Raw genomic sequence first — 22,590 nt, forward strand, 5'->3', positions numbered from 1 at the left:
ATTTAATGTCATTTTTTATTAGAGCTTGCTGTGTTTGTGGGTCTACCTTGTCTTTCAGTTCTTCTTTTAAGATTTATTTTGAGTTTGTAAAGTTCCTCAGCTATTGTCAATTTGTGAAGCTGTGTATCTTTCCTTCAAACCTGAAATCTGGTTGTGTGAAGTATTCTTGGTTAGGCATTCATTTTATTGAGTTTTGTCACTATATCTCACCACTGCCTTTGGACCCTGAGGGTTGCTTTTGACAGATCTCTAAACCTTTAGGATGCTCCTTTGTACATAATTTTTCTTTTTCATCTTGTTGCCTTCAGTACTCCATCCCTATCTGTGGGATTTGTCATTGTGACTATCATGTGCCTTGAGGTATTTTTCTTTGAATCTCTTTAGCCATTGATCTTTGGGCATGTACTATTTCATAGCATGCACTCTTTAGCTCTGGGAGTTTTTCTGCAATGATGTCCTTGACTGTAGAATTTTCATGGGGATTTTCTTCCTTGTATTCTGGGACTCTATATTTTCTTATATTGTTTCTCTTGAGTTTATTGCAGACCTCTATTTTTATCTGTTCTCATTCTTTGAGGATTTTTTCCTATCATCTTATCATTTGTTTTAAGGCTCTTTTCTAGCCTCTTCTGTTTGTATTGAGTTGTTTTGCATACCATCTTCCAGCTCTCTGATTCTGTCTTAAGCAGCTGTTACTATGTTGGTAAGGCTTTCCAGTGAGATTTTTATTTCAGCTACCAACTTTTTGAGCCCTGTTATTTCAGTTTGGAGTTTTCTTATTTCTACTTTCATGTCTTTATTCTTTTTTTTTTTTTTTTGGTTTGTTCAGTTTGTTCTATGTATTCTTTGAGTTCATTGGACATTCTTTAAATATTTTTTCTAAAGTTTTTCTCAGAGAGGCTATGTAGGTGGCTGGTACTTGTTGGGTCTTAAAATCCATCATCTTCATTCTCTAAGTGTGATGGTGTTCTGTGATGCTTTCCCATTGTGTCCTTTACAGTGTGTGTTTTTTTTTTCTATGTGTTGTCTGGTGTACATTGATTGGGAATAAGTGCAGCTACTTTATGGCTGTGCTCCTCTGGTTTTGTGTCTCTGGCAAGAGAAGCCTGTGTTTTCTCAGTGGAAAAGGGGCTTTGCCTCTCAGCTTAAAATGTGTCCTTTGGAGGAGGGGCACTCACCCCTCTTTTTCCCAGTGCTTCTTCCACACTCAGCCTGAGATGGGGTTCCTGATAGTTTTGTGGCTCTGAAACTGGCGCCATTACTCCAGAGCTTGGGTGAGCCAAGAGAGGCACCTCTGACTCTTCTATCTCAGAACAAGTCAACAGTAGTGATATCCCATCTTGTGTGTTATATCAACATCTGAGGAATAGTTTTTTTGGGGGGTCTTGTTATAGCTTATTGATTTCTGGTGGGTTCAGGGACCATATGAGACACTAGGGATCAAAGTCAGACTAGGTGTACACAAGTTAAACACCTTTCTTGTACTTTCTCCTACCTATATTGCTGATTCATTGATAAGATATTCCAACATCCATATATTCTTCCATTCAGATTTAAAACATATATTTCTTTCATTTGTTGTTTGTTATTTGGTAAAATATTTTGTGTCATATCACCTCTGTTCTAATTGTTCTTAATTAATTGAAATGAAACCAGGGGCCAGAGAGATAGCACAGCGGTAGGGCATTTGCCTTGCAAGTAGCCAACCCAGGACCAACGGTTCGAATCCCGGCATCCCATGTGGTCCCCATGCCTGCCAGGAGCAATTTCTAAGCACAGAGCCAGGAGTAACTCTTAAACATGGCCAGGTGTGACCCAAAAACCAAAAAAAAAAAAAAGTGAAACCAAAGGAAAGCTTTTATAAAGTGTTTTAATTTCTTTGGAGGACCCAGTCCCATTGATACTTGGCTTAGTGATGCATGCCAGACAGTTTGGTGTTTGAGTCTAGGGGTCCTGTGCTCCTTGAACTCAGTAATTCTGGGAACTACCAGGCCACCTGGGCACTGCCCTTGACCACTAGAACTATATATGATCGTGCTTAGTGGCCCATGATCTGCCATGGATCAAGTTTGGAGTGCCACATGTGCCAGGCATTCTTTAATTCTTGGAACTGTCTCTTTGACATCCTGTCTTTTACTTTTTTAATGTCTTTATTTTACAGAATTGTAACTGGTATTAAGGTATTAAAAGTGCTCCTTTAGGTGGTTTTTTAACTTGCTTTTCATCTGGCACAGTCACAGAAGACTACTAGTTCTATTAGACCATTAGTTCTATTAATATTTATTGCCAGGTTTTACTTGGAAAGGATCTTGATTTTAGATTAATAAAAATTGTGTATTAGTTGTAAAACCTCTAGACCACAGAACCACTGCCCCTGTTGTTATTCATACTATCTCTCCTGAGTTTGAGGTCCTTAGATTTTGATATTGGTTTCCCCAATGATACTTTTTGTCATTTGGGTAGCGGAGATATGGGTCAGTGAATACAAGGTTATGCTTCCCCTTTTCTCTTAAAATAAGGAATTAAAATGAATAGCCTGTCTTTGCTTACCTCCAGTAATGTACTGTGCTGATATTGGCAGGAGCTTGTGGTTTGATGCATCATCACTTCCCTCACTGGGGTTAATTGCTAGCAAATGACTAAATGGGAATTTAGGGGGAACGCTGCAGCTGTCTCTTCTGTTTGTGGAAACAGGAGTTCTGGCGCCATTTCAGGGACATTATTTGTATCTGTCTATCAGAGTTAGAATACAGTTGTTTCTCTCAGTTTCAGTCTTCTCTATAGAATTTCTGTCAATTGTTTGACTCCATTAAGTGTGCAGAGGAAATAAAAGCCTGAATGACCAATCCACCAGGGGCTATGGATAGGCCCTTTCTTTGTCCATACTCAGAGCACTGCATTAGGTCTCATTATCCATTTATAATAAGTGACCTCTGCCCCCTGGGTCATTGGAAAATATTCAGTGTGCTTTTCTGACACATAAGGCACCTTTCCCAGTAGACTTAAACAACAATGAGACGTCTTGCAGTCTGGAGGACTGAGAACATTTGAGATTTTAAATACTGCTTATGCCAGATCATTTTCACAGGTCTTTTCTCCCTTTGTTCTTGATATGCTCTTCATTCATAAATTGGTTAGAAGAAGCCTCATGTCTAAAAGATAGACTATTTTCTTCTTTTATTTTTGATTAAATAAAACTTGTCCATATTTTTCAGCTTTGTTTTAAGGAAGGAATTGCTTCAATATATGCTTTTATTTGTTAAGAAATATTTGGATAAGGTGAGTAAGAGCTTTCAGTCTTGGAAACTGTTTGCCAGCTGGCCAAGGTAGACCTAGTTCTCTGCTCTGCCCAAACAGGTAGTAAGGATATCGCCACTGAATGACTTGGAAAGGCTTTGACCCCTTCTTGGTGATTAGCATGAAAATTTCTTCTGGGTCCAGATCATATGTCAGATAGCACAACACATCTGTGGTTTTCTTCCCAGTTCATAGTGGCTAAACAGCCTTGATGTGACGAGAGAGCTGTAATAGTGACCAGTGCAAGAAATATAGTCATAACATAAGTACTGTGTCCAGAGATTTACACTGTATACACTGAACTGTCAGTTCTCTCCATTGCCACTTCTCTTCTTAGTGCCAAGGATGACAATGCAGGCATCCTGTCTTCATTCCTGGGCTCATGAGTTAGTCCTGACAACCAGTCACTAACTTTGTACAGGTCCTGCATATGGTAGCCTTTAATGAACCATCAATCTGTTGGTTGTGATTAGAAAAGTAAAAGGTTGAGAACCACTTCTTTAGCTACTCATGTAAGAAATTTTTAGCTGAGAAGAAAACATTTACAAAATGATTTTTAAGGTTAAGATACCTGCATTTTATTAGTAAAGGTTTTATTCTCTTTGAAATTGCTTATTCATTTTATATTTAGTGTCACATCCTGCTTATTTTGTTAAAACTATATCAGATGCACAGAGATCCAAAAACCTCTTGTTTATTACAGTGTGTTAACAACAGTATAATCCAATTGAACCCAAACATCTTTATCACAGCAAAGTAGTTTTCCTGTTGCGTGCAGACTTCTCTCAGATGTTGGAGGCAGAAGAGGATACTGTCCACAGGAATGATTGTGGAATTCCAGCCCAGGTTTTTCTTTTCATATTTACTGTAGAAAGCCATCTAGTTGTCAGAACTCTGTCCATGACAAGCATTAATATATTAACTGGATTATAGCACCATTTGACAAATTGCTTACTAAATACATCAAAATTGATTGGATGTTCTCTATTTGAATTGACAAATGTCTGCATTAGTAGGAGGAAAAATCCATTAATTATAGCTACTCTCAACCATAGAAAATATAATCCTATAAATATAGATTTTGTTAAAACAGAAAAACCTCGACTGTGGTAGTGTTGCTTAGTTGTGTTCCCACACCTCTTTGCCATTAATAAGTTTACTCTTAGCCACTGTCTGTTATAGACGAAGAAACTGTTTTCTGCTTTATCATGTGCATCAGGCTTTCCTGACTGTATAGTTATTTTTAGTTATTAGTTTCCCAAAGATCATAGTTCAATTTTTCCATGCAATTTTCTATTGCACTGCCATTTGCCATTGTTTCTTCAGGCCAAAAGCTTTACTTAGGTTTTAATATGCTTCTAGTCTCACTGAATTTATCTGTTTGAAAGAATTATTTCCTCATGATCTTTTTACTGAGAGTAACATCCCCAGTAACCAAGGCAGAGAGGAGGTGGGTGAATGCCTTTGCTTTACTCCACAATTGGAATCTGTTCTCTTTTTGTTGTCTTATGACAGGAGTCTTTTGGCCATGTGATTTTGTGGTAGTTAGAAGAAAACAAGAAATGCTGAATAGTCTTTATTGCCTTCATACCGTAAACGTTTCTTGTCTTCCTACTGTTACTTTCTTTGTATTAACCACATGAAGATTAGTTTCCACCCATATAGGATGTCAAGTTTGGGTCAAGATTGAAATTTGTTAGAACTCTTTTGAGGCATATATTTCTTTTCTCTCCTGGGCACTGGGTTGCCTAAAAGATTTTTCTCTGGAAATTTGTGGTTCTTTCCTGATTAAGTCACATATAACTTTAACTATTGATCCAGACTAGCAATTTCTAAAACGAAATTTTCTCATTGCTTAGGGTGTTACAGAGAATCCAGGTGTGGCTCAAACTTCCTTCTTCATTTCTAAAGCTTTTGAGATGTTTCTGGCCTCCTTGGGATATTACTTTTTGTCAAAGTACTTTTCCTCTGTTGTTTGATTTCTTTATTCTGAGTGTGATAGGTATGAATTTATAAAAATGAGAAAAGTGACAGATTGGGAATTCAGAGTTATTGGTACGAGAGGGAAAGAAGTTTGTGTGGGAGGAATAGGTAAAGAGGTGAGCTTGATGGTGTACTCAGAGAATCCCAGACACAATTCTGTAAAGCTGGAAATAAATGTTAAATCAATAAAATGGGGGAAATGAATCATGGATTTTGAAATCAGTGATGTTTTTGATATGTAAAGATAAAATGTCTCTTCATGTGAAATTATTTTTGTTTTTGTTTTTGGGTCACACCCAGTGGTGCTTGGGTCACTCCTTGCAGGCATGGGAGACCAAATGGGATGCCCAAATTCGAACCATCATCCATCCTGGATCGGCTGTGCAAAGGCAAATGCTGTACTGCTGTGCTATCTCTCCGGCCCCTGAAATTTTAATTTTAAAGAATGAACTTACTAAGTTAAAGAGATGATGTATCAAATTTTTTGTTTTTGATTTCTGGTTAAGAACGTGGTCTTAGGAATTTGTAGCCTTGATTTTTTTTTTCTGCTATTGGCTTGTTGAAAGACTTTGGATAAACTATCTGTAGGCTTTAGTTTCCTTTTCTCTAAAATGGTATTAATAATATATGCCATCCCAGATTATTATTAGGTCAAATGATACTGTTCATCAAAAAGTTTCATGTTAGCTTGGGTAGAGATAAAACTTACTAAAGATGGGCCTGGAGAGATAGCACAGCGGCGTTTGCCTTGCAAGCAGCCGATCCAATACCTAAGGTGGTTGGTTCAAATCCCAGTGTCCCATATGGTCCCCCGTGCCTGCCAGGAACTATTTCTGAGCAGACAGCCAGGAGTAGCCCCTGAGCACCGCCGGGTGTGGCCCAAAAACCAACCAAACAAACAAACAAATAAAAACAAACAAAAAAACTTACTAAAGATGATTGTTGGTTGAGGGTTGCATTGAGAGAAAATAGTATGGTTGCTTCTTTCAAACTCTTTCTTGTTTCCCTCAATTCTAAGTACTTTGTAACTGTGATCCTACCTAGTGATCTACTTGTTAAAGATGTTTTGTTGCTAAAATGAAAAGAAAGCATTTGTACTGTGTCCTATCCCTTTACTTCTTTTATTGTTTTGTTTTTGGGCCACATCCTGAGGCGCTCAGGGGTTACTCCTGGCTTTGTACTCAGAAATCACTTCTGGCAGGCTCCGGGGTACCATGTGGGATGTCAGGGTTCAAATCTGAGTCCATCCTGTATCGAAGGCGTATAAGACAAATGCCCTACTGCTGTGCTATCTTTCCTCTGTCTCTTTTTTTATTAAGTGGTCATTTGGACAAGAATGGCTCCATCCTAATGTATATGTTTGTCAAAGCTACAAGTAGAAATTTTGTTTAGCAATTCTAATATACTGATGCAAATAGAAAATTTCCCTTTGGGCCCGGAGAGATAGGACAGCGGCGTTTGCCTTGCAAGCAGCCGATCCAGGACCAAAGGTGGTTGGTTCGAATCCCGGTGTCCCATGTGGTCCCCCATGCCTGCCAGGAGCTATTTCTGAGCAGACAGCCAGGAGTATCCCCTGAGCACCGCCGGGTGTGACCCAAAAACCAAAAAAAAAAAAAAAAAAAGAAGAAAGAAGATTTCCCTTTGATTTATTTGCTTTAAACATCTCTTCTATTTTAGTAATTTTCAAAAAGTGAGGGTTTTCTTGATGCCTGATGCATTATAAAAGGTTTTAATCTGGAATTTCTTATTGAGAATTGCCTTGAAATTCTGAAACTGTCACATAAAAACTTGGGTATTTGACCATTAAGACTTCTGAAATGCCAGAACATTTTATTTTCTGAGTTTATTCAGCAATTTTTATTATTTCTGTGACCAGTTTTTACTCCACACTACTTTTAGTATGTAACAAATATGTATTTACATAATATTAGTTAGGTAATTTAGAAAGAACTTACAGGAAGAAAGATGAGGGGAGGGACAGGAATGTAGGAGATAAAAACAAGGTATGGAAGAAGGATGGACTATTTCAGTTTGTTGTAGAGGCTCAAACAGTATACAGTAAACCTGATGTAGAGGTATGACTGTTTCTTACACATTTATTTCTGCTGTTTCTTACACATTTGTTTCTGTATGAAAATACTATGAATATTTTTAAATATTTCACATAGCAAAAAAAGAATAAAAATGTTTCTTTTAATTTTTTTGTTTTTTTGTGTCACAACCTGTGATACTTCTGACTCTGCACTCAAAAATTACCCTTGGTGGTATGGATTGCCATATGGATTGCCAGGGATTGAACTTGGATCAGCCATATGCAAAGCAGATAGCCAACCCACTAACTGCCCTATTATTCTGGCCCCAAGAATCAAGATATTTCTGTGGAAACAGATGGAAAGTTATCTTCAAACATCACAACATAGCCTTAAGTTTGTTGTTGTTTTTTTTTTTGTTTTGTTTTGTTTTTGGGCCACACCTAGTGACACTCGGGTTACTCCTGGCTATGCATTCAGAAATTGCTCCTGACTTGGAGGATCATATGGGATGCTGAAGGTCCATCCTAGGTCAGCCGCATGCAAGGCAAATACCCTACAGCTGTGCCACCACTCCAACCCAGTCTTTAGTATTTTTATTATGAAAATATTTAAACATAAACAGAAGTAATGTGAATATTAAATTTTTTTTACTTATGATGCCTTGGTATGGCTTTAGTGAGAAGGATATTTTTAAACACCATACATTCACATAATAAATAGGTAATGCAGTATCAAAATGTTCTGAATATAACTGTTTCTATTAGTATGACGTTGTGAAACAAGCCTTGGAAATTAGTCTCTTGTGTGCAGAAAGATAGATAAAATCATATGGTAGCTGTCAGCCAGTATTCTCCATCTCATCCTTTACCCTGTTCTATGAATTTTGGGGTTTACTTTGAAGGTAAAATTGTGAACATTTATTTTCTTTATTATAATATCAGGGGTTCTTAATGAATGATTGGAAGGATTTTTAAAATACATTGTTAAATATAGGTTGAAAATCATGATGTCTTCCAGGTCTAAAAGCTTTCAACTATCTATGCCAAGAGAACTGTCCCTCTTTTGCTTAGGCAAGGAAAATTGGTACTTAATTCTTCCTGCTGTATAATGAGCTGGACTTATCTAGTATGTAATGAATAAATGAAGTATGGAAGAAGCTACATCAAGTCTTCACAAAAATTTTTTTTGCCATTTTTATAGTTATAGATAAATTGTCTTTATTTTTATTTATCAAGCTTTCCTATGGATACATTAGGCTCATTTCTCATTTCTCCATGGACTCAGAACCAATAAGCTTACAATCTTTGGCCCAGTTCCTATATGTCCAAATTGGTATCTTAATAAATGAATGCATGTTTTGTGTCCAAACCAGTGATTCCTTACTTTCTAACATTAGTTAATTAATTTCTAACATTAATTCTAAACATTAATTCACAATGTTTTCTGAACTTTATTCTTTCACTTTATAAAGGATATTATCTTTTAATGTTTTTTGAATTTAGAATACAGAATTGATTATTCCCAAAAGATCCAGATGTATAACAAATTAGCTGTGAGAATACAGTTGTCATTATTGAAGGATTACAACTCTGAATCCTATATTGCATTAAAAATAAGAGCTTCTAGCTCATCTCCTACAAAAACACAAGATACTATATATGCTTGATCAGTTATTACCAAGTTGGTTCTATACTTATATATCTATTTAGAAATAATATAGAGTATGAGTGAGTATATAAAACAGACCATTTTAAATAAAATATACTAAATTAAGAAAGCAGTAGGCAGAGGAAATTTACACCATAATATGCTATAAAACAATTCTTTGTTTCATACATAGGCTTCTGTCATTCATTGAGATAGATATATCTTACTTGTTTTTTTGACTTTTGGATCAATTGCATTTGCCACATTAATTTTAGTGTGTCCAAATTTTAATTGGCATAACTTTTTTAATAGGCATACTTTTTAATTTTAGTTTTCAGTCACACCTGTTAGCACTTGGTTCTTGTGCTCAGAACCAAATGCTCAATGACTCGGGATCATTGAGATGTCAGGGAATTGAACCAGGATGACTGCATGCAAAGCAAACACCCTTTCCATTGTGCTGTTGGTCTAGTCCCCTAGGCATGAATTTTAAATTGGTTTAATTTAAGGAATAATTTATAAATTATTTAACATTTAAGGAATAATTTCTTTATGTCCTCTAGCAGGTATTACTAATGTCTTACATTCTTGTAAGGAAGAGCTTTGGTAAGAATAGTTTACCTTAGTTAGTTTTTGTTATTTAGACTTATATGTCTATGTGTATTATATAATTCATGGTAAGACTAAGTTGATGCCATAAATTTTAATCAAGGACTAATAAATCATATAACAATAACCTGATTCTTTAAATTAGTGGGGGTGGTCTTACTTTGGTGTATGTGGTCACATTCGGCAGTGCTGTTTTACCAGAGATCAAAACAGGGTTACCACATGCAATTTCAATACTCCAGCCATAGAGCCATCTTCCTAAATCTGAGTTTACTTTTCAAGTAATTCTAGTCTGCAATAGTTTAATTGCATATATAATGGAATTTTACTTATGAATTTAGTTTCCCTAATATGCATTTACATAGACGTTGTGTACATCTTTCCAGGAAGATAAATTCTACCTTGATATTAATTAATTGCAAACGTTTTGAAGGAATAGCTGGAGCTTATTCAGTTCTCAGATGTATATTGGGACAATTTGAAATTTTTAGTATAGTTGCTGATGTTGCCAATAGCACGAAGCTATTATTTAATTACTTCTCTTACTTTCACGATATTTAAGGATATATTAAGAAGTAAAACTAGGGGCCGGAGAGATAGCATGGAGGTAAGGCGTTTGCCTTTCATGCAGGAGGTCATCGGTTCGAATCCCGGCGCCCCATATGGTCCCCTGTGCCTGCCAGGAGCAATTTCTGAGCCTGGAGCCAGGAATAACCCCTGAGCACTGCCAGGTGTGACCCAAAAACAAAAAAAAAAAAAAAAAAAAAAAAAAAAAAAAGAAGTAAAACTAAATTGTGAACCCTTCTAGACGGCTTCAGGAACAGCTTGTCACGATACTATATGTAAAATGGCCATTATTATAGCAGTTAAAACAAATGAAAACCCTTGGTTTATGTTTTCTGTGGAACTATTGTATGGTACTTTGGGGGTAGGGAGAATAAAAGAGAGGAGCAAGATGGGAGGGGACCCAGTGTCCTCAGTTATTTAGTGAAATCTCTTATCTCAGATGCAATAAGTATATGCCATTTTTCTTATTATATATTGCCTGTGACTGTTCTTCTGGGAATGTGGAATAAAAGGAAAGTGAAACCAGAGAGGTACAATGGCTGACTGTTAGAAAACTTTTAATAATTAATTAGAGAACATCTATGTACTGCAGGCTCAGGGTGCAGGGAAGATCATTGATCTGTTTAATATATAAAGTAGGTGAAGCTTGTACTCTTTTATGTATTGTAACACTTCAACTGTTGTTCCAGTGGTACAAAAGAAGGCTTCTTCTAATAGCAGACTATCCAGTAGCATATGATGTTGTTAACTATACTTTGTATGCTATACACACAAATTGTAGCACTTATTAATCAATTATTAAACATCTGTTAATTAAAGCTTCTTTTTAGACTTTAATAGAAATAGGGTAGTTCCCCCAATAAGAATTTTGTAAAGTAAATTAGCTATTGCAAGATCTGATCCCTTTTTGGGTTTGTGGAGGAGTTGGGGCCACACTTGGTAGTGCTCAGGGCTTATTCCTAGCTCTGTGCTCAGGGATCATACTTGGTGGTGTATGGAGAACCATATGTGGTGTTGGGGATTGAACTAGAGTTTGATACACAGCTAGAGTTGGCCAGTGCCTAAACTCTTATACTTTCTTTCTCACCCCTGACCTCATCCCTTTTTCAAAGGTTATTTCAAAAAGCCAGGCAAGATTTAATTTTAGAGTTTGATTGTATGAAGGCATAACTTGTTTCAATTTTTAGATCCCTGATTACAACCTTTCACATGTTTGTTAGCCGTTATACTTCTTTTGAATTGCTTGCTTATTAGGAGAATGCCTTAAATCTTTTTTACTTTTGGATTACATGTCTTTTTGAGCCTTTCTTTTCAAAAAGCAAATTTACATTTCTGTATTGAGAAACTACATTCTCTAGCAGAATTTATACTTCAGATCCTGAGTGCTTTCTGATCAGAAACAGAATTCGGTAAAGAGCCCTCTCTTATTGTATGGCTGCCATATAAATGCTGTTTTTAATAAGTCCCAAAAATATATTGAAGTTTGTCCTTGGATGAGAGTTTATCACTGTTGGCCTTTGGGTGAACTTTGAGCTTGAGCTGTTTCATTCAAGGCAGCATGATGTCATTTAACTCACAAATTTCTTTGTTGCTAGAAAAAAGGAATGTTGTTCCCCTAAATAACCTAAAGGTCTGAATATTGCTGGCATAACATTACTCACCTATCAGCCTTCACCAATGACTTTAGTTCAGAGGGGTTTTATTGTTTTGGTGTGGTTCTATCATAAGGAGAGGGTGAAAACAAAATCCCTGTCTGCTTCTAAATAAAATATTAAAGAGTAGAGTATTGAAGAATGTGTGACTGCCCAGCTCACGTACAGTTTAGCTGCCAGATAACACAGCTTACACTCATTTGACCAAACAAAAATCTTTCTTCATCTTTTTAAGATATTTCATTTTGAAGGCACTGCTACGTTTCTTTCTACGCACCATCTGAACATATTTTAGCTCACATAACCAAGTCAATACCATTTGGATCATCATTTGCCTGCTTAGTTGAAAGTAGATTCTCCTTATTTACAGTGCATAGAGCATTATTTTAGGAAGTAGAACAACTTTTAAACATCTCTTAAGATGGGGAGCATGAGTTCACTAGCAACAGAACCTGTAGCTCATTACTTACATCCTCTGAAGCTTCCAGAACTCTGGCTATGAAAATTTATTACTGGGAGTTTAAGAAATGTAGAGGCAGAATAGAACAAGGACAGAACAGAATGAATAGATTTTTCCCTTCATTGATTCTATAAATAACCATTGCTCAGTGTTCAGCATTATGCTTTGTGATCATGTATGTAAAAAGGATAGTTATACCCCAGTGTGCCTTTTAACTTTTATATGCATTGTCAAATCTTTTATTCTTTCATCACTCTTTAAAAGCAAATGTGCTGGGGCCAGGAATATGGCTCAACTGTTAGGGCATATGCTTTGCATATGTGAGGCCCTGGGTTCGATCCTAGGTTCTACAGGCCATCTCAGCCCTACCAGGTATGATCTTTACTGTTTTTAAGAAGGAAATGGTTTATGAGCAAGTAATGATCTATTTTATTTTTAATCATCCTAAGAAATACTTATATACAGAATTGTAAGCCTTATTCTAAGGAAGCCCCTTTCCCCCAAATAGCTAAGGCATGCCAAATTACTAGAAAAAAAAGCCATTTCCTACTCTGATTTATACATTTTTTTAAAAATATATTAGCAATATGAGTATCTTTTTTTTTTTTTTTTTGTGGTTTTTGGGTCACACCCGGCAGTGCTCAGGGGTTATTCCTGGCTCCATGCTCAGAAATTGCTCCTGGCAGGCACGGGGGACCATATGGGATGCCAGGATTCGAACCGATGACCTTCTGCATGAAAGGCAAGCGCCTTACCTCCATGCTATCTCTCCGGTCCCCAATATGAATATCTTTAACTAGAATACCAGGTTTATTCCAGATATACGTAGGATACTAATATTTATATGTTACTTTTCAGATAATTGATAAAGCATTTGAATTTACTGAATTTAGAATTCAGTATTGAATTCAGCATTGAATTTAGAAAGCATTGGGAATTTACTGTTACTTTTTGTTGTAAAGCACCTAGGAATGTCGAAAGGTTTAAATTTCTTCCTGACTAGTTAATAACCCATAATTAGTACTTTGATTATCTACTTATATATATCCTAACCTGTGAGTATTAGTCTATCCTTTCTACTAATCTGTATTTAATGATTTCTTAGTGTTACTTTGGATGTCTTTTAATATAATGTTTACAACTCTAATTTAAACATTTTTATCTAAATAGCTTAATTCTTATAGCTTAAGAATATCTAAATCCTTACTTTGTAGCTGGAGAGATATTGCAGTTCTTAAGGTTCTTACCTTGCATAGGCTGGTCTGAGTTATATTCCTCTGTACCCTGAGCACCACTAGGTGTGATTAACAAGCACAAGCTAGGAATGAACCTGGAGCACACTGGGTGTTGCCAAACTTTACTCTCCAAACTTTATCACCTTTTATTAATGTGGTATGTTAGAAAGAGTGATTTTTAAAAATGAGTGCCTTTTATTATATTGTGGAATGCATCAAAAAATTCAAAATGAGTATTCATGGAAGCTATTTGTAGATGTGAGAAGTCATATTATGAGTTGTATTCCATTTAGAATATGCAGTTTTTGTTATGTGAGATTCAGATTTTTAAAACAATATCAGTGGACCAATTAAACTTTCTGCTCATAATTTTACTTACATTGTTATTTTAAATGGAAAGCTTTTGGACTAACAATTTGTGAAGGTTGGAATTGGAGTATATTTTTGTTTGCTTTGCATAGAAACGCTTAATAGATAAATATACACATAAATACACATACATGCACTCATATAGCACTGTTAGACAGCAAAAGATGCAGGATTTATTCAAACTCTTATTTACTTACTAGAAACATTGATTGGCTTTCCTGAGAACACAATATAAACAAAGTCTGGCTCACAGTTACCTCATAATGATCCACTCCTGCTGCTTTTGCTTGTTGATCTATACTTAACAAATGCCTGTGTGTTGAGGCAGTACTTTTGAAGTTGTCTTCTCTAAAGTAAATTGACAGTGTGTCCTTTTTATTTAGATGGATAGTCTTGTTTAAAATTCTGTACTAAAGATGGGACTAAAACAGAGCAAGAGATTTACTTCTATGTCCTATATTCTTTTGTTGTCTCAAGTTTATTAGTCATCTAAAAGTTGCTGGTAAATGTAAAATATGACAAAATGTTTTTTTCTTTTTAGGCAAAGGCTTGTATGAACTTAAGTTTATAAGGTGTATATATGTGTATATATATAAATACACGTGCATCTCCCAAAACTTGATAACTTAATAAGCTCTTGATGAAGCTAATTTGCTTTTTCCATTTTGCAAATGTGAAAAAAAAAATCTGTCAGTTATAACATGCCCACCCCAATGGCTTGTTTATAGATGTTAGGAGTTGGGGACATTTTACCCTCATTGTCACTGCTGATCTGTCCCATTTCTCCAAATTATCATTTATTGTCTATTGCTTCATGGTCTCAGTAGCATCAATCCTTATTTCTTTTACAACTGGTTATTTGTCTGGCTCTTCCCTATCTTTCTCTTCCACACAACTGGTAAATGGAGTTCTTTCCTAAGCTGAGGGGCAGGTAAAGAGATTGTCACAGACTCATACTCTGTGTCTTTATAGCATAGGGCTTCTGTGCTGATTCCATAGATTCCACACAAAAATAAGGTGATGAGTGCTCGCTTCGGCAGCACATATACTAAAATTGGAACAATACAGAGAAGGTTAGCATGGCCCCGGAACAAGGATGACATGCAAATTCTTGAAGCATTCCATATTTAAAACAAAAAAATAAATAAGGTGATGAAAAGAGGTAAAACAAGATGCATGCATTGGGGCTGGGAAGGTGGCACTAGAGGTAAGGTGTCTGCCTTGCAAGCACTAGCGTAGGACAGACAACAATTCGATGGAGTCCCATATGGTCTCCCCAAGCCAGGGGCGATTTCTGAGCGCATAGCCAGGAGTAACCCCTGAGCGTCAAATGGGTGTGGCCCAAAAACCAAAAACCAAAAACCAAAAAAAAAAAAAAAAGAAGATGCATGATACCCCTTCCTTAACAGTATTGCAAACCACAGCCTCAAAGGGAAGGGAGGGGAAGAGAGTAAGAGGAGTGGGAGGGATGGAGGGAGGAAGAGAAAAAGAGAGAGAAGAGTGGGAGAGGGGGGAGGGAGAGAAGAGAGAGAAACGGGACTGATGGTGGAAAATGTGCACTGGTAAAGGAACAGGTGTTGGATGTTGTATGACAAATTCAATCATGAACAGTTTTGTAACTATATTTTATTATTTCAGTTTTATTAATTAAAAATTAGAATTATAAGTAAAAATACAAAAATGGAGAATGAAGATGTGCCTGTTCACAGTTGATAGCTACAATTTCTGTTTTTCCTTCGCTTCTTGGGACCTTCTTTTTCTCTACTTTCTCTTCATGGTGTGTTTGCTCCAGTCTCAGAATACCTTTTCTTATATTAGGTAGAGTCTAGAAACTTTGCTCTTAAATATTTACACTTATATTCAGTTTTTCATCCCAGGATCTAGGTTTTTGATTATTTTGATCTATGTTATCACATCTCCTCAAGGTAGAGAATGAGTCTCCTATCTGGTTTGAGGGGAATTTTGCCACAGAGATTGGCGCACATCACAAAGAATGAGAACAAGCAGTGCAGGTGGTATGTGGAGAGAAAGGAACTCTTATTCACTGCTGGTGGGAATGCCGTCTAGTCCAACCTTTATGGAAAGCGGTATGGAGATTCCTCCAAAACCTGAAAATTGAGCTCCCATATGATCCAGCCATACCACTTCTAGGGATATACCCCTAGGAACACAAAAATACAATACAAAAATTCCCTTCTTCATACCTATATTCATTGCAGCGCTATTTACAATAGCCTGACTCTGGAAACAACTAAGATGCCCTTCAACAGATGATTGTCTAAAGAAATGGTAGTACATATACATAATGGAATATTATGCAGCTGTCAAGAGAGATGAAGTCATGAAATTCTCCTATACATGGATGTACATGGAATCTATTATGCTGAGTGAATTAAGTCAGAGGGAGAGAGATAGACACAGAATAGTCTCCCTCATCTATGGGTTTTAAGAATAATAAAAGACATTTTTGCAATAATCCTCAGAGACAAAGAGAGGAGGGCTGGAAGGTCCATTTATGACATAAAGCTCACCACAAAGAGTGGTGAGTGCAGTTAGAGAAATATCTAGAAAAATACACTGAGAACTATCCTACCAATGTGAATGAATGAAGGAAGTAGAAAGCCTGTCTAGAGTTCAAGTGGGGGTGGGGTGGGGAGGAGGGAGATTTGGGACATTGGTGGTAGGAATGTTGCACTGATGAAGGGGGTGTTCTTTATATGACTGAAAACCAGCTACAATCATATTTGTTTAAATAAAGATATTAACATAAAAAGAGAGGGGGATTTTTACTGTTAAAAAAAGCCAGGGAGAGGGATAAATATTTCATGTTGAAAGTGTTATTCTGTCAGACTTTTTGTATTTTAAAACAAATCATCTGAATGCTTAGCATTCTTCATTTGAAAGTGTGTGTGTGTGTGTGTGTGTGTGTGTGTGTGTGTGTGTGTGTGTGTGTGTGTGTAAGGTATTAAAACACTTCTTACAATTTTTATTTTGGAAGCCTTGTTTAATGTTTCATAATACATATTTGGTATTTTTACCCTCTTTTTGTTTATTTGTTTGTTTGTTTAAGGAAGCAGGAAAATTCTGACTGAAATAGGCACAGGCAGAAGATTTTTATTTATTGTTTAAATCTGGGAATTTTCAAACAAACACAGAATTTGAAGACTAGTATGATGATATTTCATCTATCATCTGTCTTCAATAGTGATTATTGTATGATTAATCTTTTTTTTTATAAATATAATTTTATATTTTTATTTTATATAAAATGTTATTTTTTTTTAATTTTTTATTTGTAATTATGAGAACAAGGATGCAAAGAAAGAGGACAAGGTAAAGTTACAGTGGAAGGACAATACATAACATAATTCTCAGAAGTCCCCTTGCTGATATCCCAACTTTGAAATTTCATCCAAAGAACATTAAGATTGTAACACACTATAATATTTCTTAACAGCACACAAGGCAATCTAAAGCCATAAAACTTACATAACTCCTTAAACATTACAGGCATAGCATTTTTTTTTACATTTCCATATTCATGCATATTAGCTTAAGTTGACCTCAAATCTTAACTGGGTTCTTTTTAAGGATTAGAGTCAAAGGAGCACAGCAAAAATGGTGTTAGAGTGGCAATTGTTGTTTGCATAGGCCCACCAAAATATGAGGGACATGGAAAGAAATAACCTTGGCCTAAATACAAAAAGACCCGACCCCTGAAGGTTCCTGGCACAAGACCAACTCTAGGCTCCAGGCAAGCTAGATCGTCCAATCCAAGACATTGTCTGTAGTGCCAACACACATATTTTTCACACAGTCTCTGTTGTTGGTATCAAGCTTCTGTATTTAAGATCCTGGAATCTGTATATCCAACATTGAAGTCAGGATGTGGAGCGTCCTCTGGTTTCACCTTACAATCAAAGGGCAATGCAGGGAGCCCTGTCCTGTAAGCAAATCGTTGTTGTTGTTAAGTCTTCTCAGTGTTAATGGAAGTCTCTTTTGAGCAGGACAATGTCTGAGCAGTGTAGAGTCTTCCTTGGTAGAGGATTGCTTCCAGGTGATGCTATAGACCAGCCTGGATGTTTTGTGGATGGCTTCCCTGGTTCAGGGGAATGCCCTTTCTTCTGAGGTCTGTGCCAGGTCGTTATGTCAATGTTCAGGGTGTAAGGTCCCTTTTTTTTTATTTACCATACTGCTCCCTGTACAAGTCCTGACTTTGAATTATTTTTAACTCAAATGGTGTTATATTATAACTAGTCTAATTAAGTTACTCAGTCTTCTATTCAAGCTTTTATATGTATAAAATTTATATATTTTATATACAGCAATTAAACACTGTTACATTAGATGTACTTTCTCAGTTCTGTTTAGAACATTGAATATCCTTTCATCAGATGACTTTATTGAATGAGCAAGAACCAAAAAAAAAGAAAAATAACTCCTTCCAATAGGACTGAGAAATTGTTCATAGTGGGGGGAGCACATGCTTGATGTGTAAAGTTCAGGATTTGATGCCCTGCACATGTGCCTCTCCTCACCCCCACACCTCCTTGTGGGACGCTGGTGTCTCCCAGGCACCACCTGGTGCTTGGCATTGGTGGCCTGAGCATAGTATTGCCTGGGGCTGTGGAGTACTACTGGAATTGGCCTCTATTCAAACACAACCAGCTCTATCTACCCCTTTGCCTTACTAAATTATTTCCTCTTCTCAACCAGCCCACTGCCTGACTACTATCCTCTTCATATCACTAGTTTCTTGACATCTTCCCATTTCAGAAATCTTTGAACTTGATATTTCCTTCGTAAAAATTTCTCCCAGGTAGTCTTAGATGTGTTTTTAGTTCCTCACTTCTCTACCTTTATCTCCTTTGCATAGCACACTTTATCCTCAGTTACCGCCTTCACTAGTATTTAAAGGTTAGAAGTTTGAGGTATCATCTTTATTTGTGCTGTATTAAAATTTAATAGAAACTTATTTTGGCTCCTGGGTCACATTGCAGTGCTCAGGGATTCTGGCTTTATGCTCAGAGATCACTCCCAGTAGGGTTCAGGGACCATATGGGCAGGGATTAAATCCAGGTCAGCCATGTACAAGGTAATTGCCTTACCCACTGTACATTGTTTTGGCCCCCCAAAATATCAGCTCAGCATATTGCAAACATAAATTTACTCACTAGTTTTTCAAGAATGCATCATAATTATGGCCAAGGTGTTGGAATATTAGATATTTACATGGCATTGATTTTGTCATGATGCCATTCAAAATGGCCGTATATTTGATGTTCTAATTTCAGTGCTCAATTGTACCTGTCAGTTGTACAACTGTGTTTTGAAGAGCATTTTAAATATGGCCAATCTAGTATTGTTTCCTATCTCTAGTAAGAAAGTGACATATGTGGGTCTATTTCTTTTTTTCTGGCAAGTTAATATAGCTTTTTGTAAGTATGTTACAATTTCTCCCTAGATTTTACTATTCTGGGTTTTTTGTTTTGTTTTGTTTTGTTTTGTTTTACTCCTGGCTATGTGCTCAGAAATCGCTCCTGGCTTGGGGGACCACATGGGATGCTGGGAGGATTGAACCGCAGTCTATCCTAGGCTGTTGCAGCCAAGGCAGATGCCTTACCCCTTACACCACCACTCTGGCCCCTGATTCTACTATTCTGTTCTGTCTACTTCACTTTATAGATGTTTCTGTATTTTACTTCTTCCTTGCACCCTATTCTGTAAGTGAGCAGAGATGATGGCTTTATCAGTCATTGATTATAGTTTCAAGCAAGGAAAATTATAAAATTATTTTTATCCATTTTGAACATGTTTCATTTTTTCTTCACTTTCCTCTTTGTTTTCCCTCATGCCTTCTTGCTTAAGTTTTTTCAGTATTTAAATGGTATGTGAAGCAGAGAGAAGACCTCTATCTTTCTACTCTGCAAATCTAAACTTGCTTTAAGAAGGAAAGTATATTTTATAATAAAACCAAGCAAATATACAATGGAAATAGGACAGTATTTTTAATCAATTTATTTGTTTCACAAAAATATAAGTTCTTCTTTTGAATATGAAAATAGGCTTTTAAGGGGCTGGGCGGTGGCGCAAGAGGTAAGGTGCCTGCCTTGCCTGCGCTAGCCTAGAATGGACCGCGGTTCAATCCCCCAAGCCAGGAGCGACTTCTGAGCGCATAGCCAGGAGTAACCCCTGAGCGTCACCTGGTGTGGCCCAAAAACCAAAAAAAAAAAAAAAAAAAAGAAAAAAAAAAGAAAATAGGCTTTTAAAATTTTACTTCTGTATCATATTACCTAAAAATCAGGAAAATTATGGAAATATTCAATAAAATAAACTTTTGGTAAATGATATTTTAGTAACTAAATGAATTTCTTAAGTTAATATGAATTAAGCTTTTCCTTTCTGTGCTACTATCAAATAGATATTTTTTTTGTTTTGTTTTGTTTTGTTTTGGTTTTTGGGCCACACCCAGTGGTGCTCAGGAGTTACTCCTGGCTGTCTGCTCAGAAATAGCTCCTGGCAGGCACGAGGGACCATATGGGACACCGGGATTTGAACCAACCACCTTTGGTCATGGATCGGCTGCTTGCAAGGCAAACGCCACTGTGCTATCTCTCCGGGCCCAAAATAGATATGTTTTATTTGCATTTGTAATACTAGGAATTAAACCTGGGCTCACACTTGCAAGGCAAGTGTCCACTGCCCCCACATCACTTATAAATATATGTTATTTATAAATAAATATTTTTGGGCCACACCCATTTGATGCTCAGGGGTTACTCCTGTCTAAGTGCTCAGAAATTGCCCCTGGCTTGGGGGAACCATATGGGACGCCGGGGGATTGAACCACTGTCCTTCCTTGGCTAGCGCTTGCAAGGCAGAAGCTCTACCTCTAGTGCCACCTCACCAGCCCCTATAAATAAATTTCTATAAAGAATCCTGTTATCTTAGAAGCAAAGGATGGTTTAGCAGTAAAACCATCTACCTTGCAAGCATGAGATGAGCACCAGTCTTTTCGGTGCTATTGGTGAGGTTACTGGTTTAATCCCTGGCGCTGCAATAATAACAACAACAAAAGGAAGGAATGGGAAATTTTATTTTTATTTTTATTATTTAGGATTTGTTTTTAAAATTCTTTAAGAAATTATAAATGTTTCGGTTATTTATTTTATTTTATTTTATTTGGGATGGAGGAGTGGGCTATACTCAGTTGTATTATTCCAGGAGTAGTATGCTATAATACAGGGTACTATGTGGTACTGGGAATCTAATCGATGGATCTCTTTCATGCAGGCAATCATTCCAGCCCATTGAGCTGTCTTTCTGGACTCTAACATTTTACTTATTTTTTTGTTGTTAATTGTAGGGGATTGAAATATTTTAAATTTTGAAGAGCAGAAAATGTATTAGTTCCTTTGTAATGAAATTGTCATTACCCTGATGAGCTTGTGTTTAGATATAGTTGTTTATTTCTTTTAGAGTGAAATATATCATAACAAAATTTCTGTAAACTCTTATTTATTTATTTATTTATTTATTTATTTATTTATTTTTTGGTTTTTGGGTCACACCTGGCAGTGCTCAGGGATCACTCCTGGCTCTACACTCAGAAATCGCTCCTGGCAGGCTCGGGGGACCATATAGGATGCTGGGATTCGAACCACCATCCTTCTGAATGCAAGGCAAATGCCCTACCTCCATGCTATCTCTCTGGCCCCCTGTAAACTCATTTTTTATTTTTAAATTTTTTATTGTTATTAAATAACATGGTTGCAGTAGTTTTAATGTTTATGCTTTGGGTATACAAAGTTACTGCCACACTAGTGTGGTAGTGTGAAGTGTGAAGTGTCCAGTGCATTTTGTTTTTATTTTTGGGCCACACCCAGTGGTGTCCAGGGGGTTACTCCTTGCTATACATTGAGAAATCGCTCCTGGCTCAGGTGACCATATGGGATGCCAAGAGATGGAACTGCGGTCTGTCCTAGGTCATTAGCGTGTAAGGCAAACTCCTAGCTCTGTGTCAATGCTGTGGCCAGACATATTAAAAAAATGTACTTTTTTTTTTCTTTTTGGTTTTTGGGCCACACCCGGTGACACTCAGGTGTTACTCCTGTATATGCTCAGAAATCATTCCTGGCTTAGGGGCTCATATGGGATCCTGGGGATCAAACCAAGTTCCGTCCTGGGTCAATTGCATGCAAGGCAAATGCCCTATGGCTGTGCTATTTCTTGGCCCCTAAAAGGGTACTCTTTTTTTATTTGTTTGTTTTTGGGCCACACCTGTTGACGTGCAGGGGTTACTCCTGGCCCTGTGCTCAGAAATAGCTCCTGGCTTGGGGTACCATATGAGATGCTGGGGGATTGAACTGTGGTCTGTCATATGCTAGCACTTGCAAGGCAGATGCTTTACCTCTTAGTGCCACTGCTCCAGCCCCTAGAAATGTACTCTTAACAGAGGTCTTATTCCTGAGAAATTTAGTTTTTCCTGTTTAATTAGTCAAATTGTATTTGTGTATTGTCATTTTATTATACGATTATAAATATTCAGGATGCTTATATACATATTCATATTTCTATTACTTGGATTTAAATTGAAGAAATACATTTTCTTTCTTATAGTGGCTCCACCTGGAAGTCCTGGGCCCATTACTCGACATGGGTCCTATGATAGTTTAGGTTCTGACCACAGTGGGCAAGAAGATGAAGAATGGCTTTCTCAGGTAAAACTCTGAATTCTT

General features: G+C 36.8%; 1 protein-coding gene and 1 non-coding gene across 2 annotated transcripts in view; both read left to right on the forward strand.

Annotated features, from left to right (window-relative positions):
* Positions 1-22,590, forward strand: part of BCAS3 (BCAS3 microtubule associated cell migration factor) — a 662,199-nt gene that overhangs the window by 328,579 nt on the left and 311,030 nt on the right. The window contains exon 23 of the mRNA XM_049764542.1: positions 22,472-22,572. Within this exon, the coding sequence (XP_049620499.1) occupies positions 22,472-22,572 (101 nt within the window). The remainder of the gene's footprint in view (positions 1-22,471; positions 22,573-22,590) is intronic.
* LOC126027212 (U6 spliceosomal RNA) lies at positions 14,877-14,983 on the forward strand. Its single transcript, XR_007502226.1, has one exon. It is a non-coding gene; the product is annotated as a U6 spliceosomal RNA (small nuclear RNA).

The sequence above is a fragment of the Suncus etruscus genome, chromosome 1 (genome assembly GCF_024139225.1).
Source record: "Suncus etruscus isolate mSunEtr1 chromosome 1, mSunEtr1.pri.cur, whole genome shotgun sequence".
Taxonomy (NCBI): Eukaryota; Metazoa; Chordata; class Mammalia; order Eulipotyphla; family Soricidae; genus Suncus; species Suncus etruscus.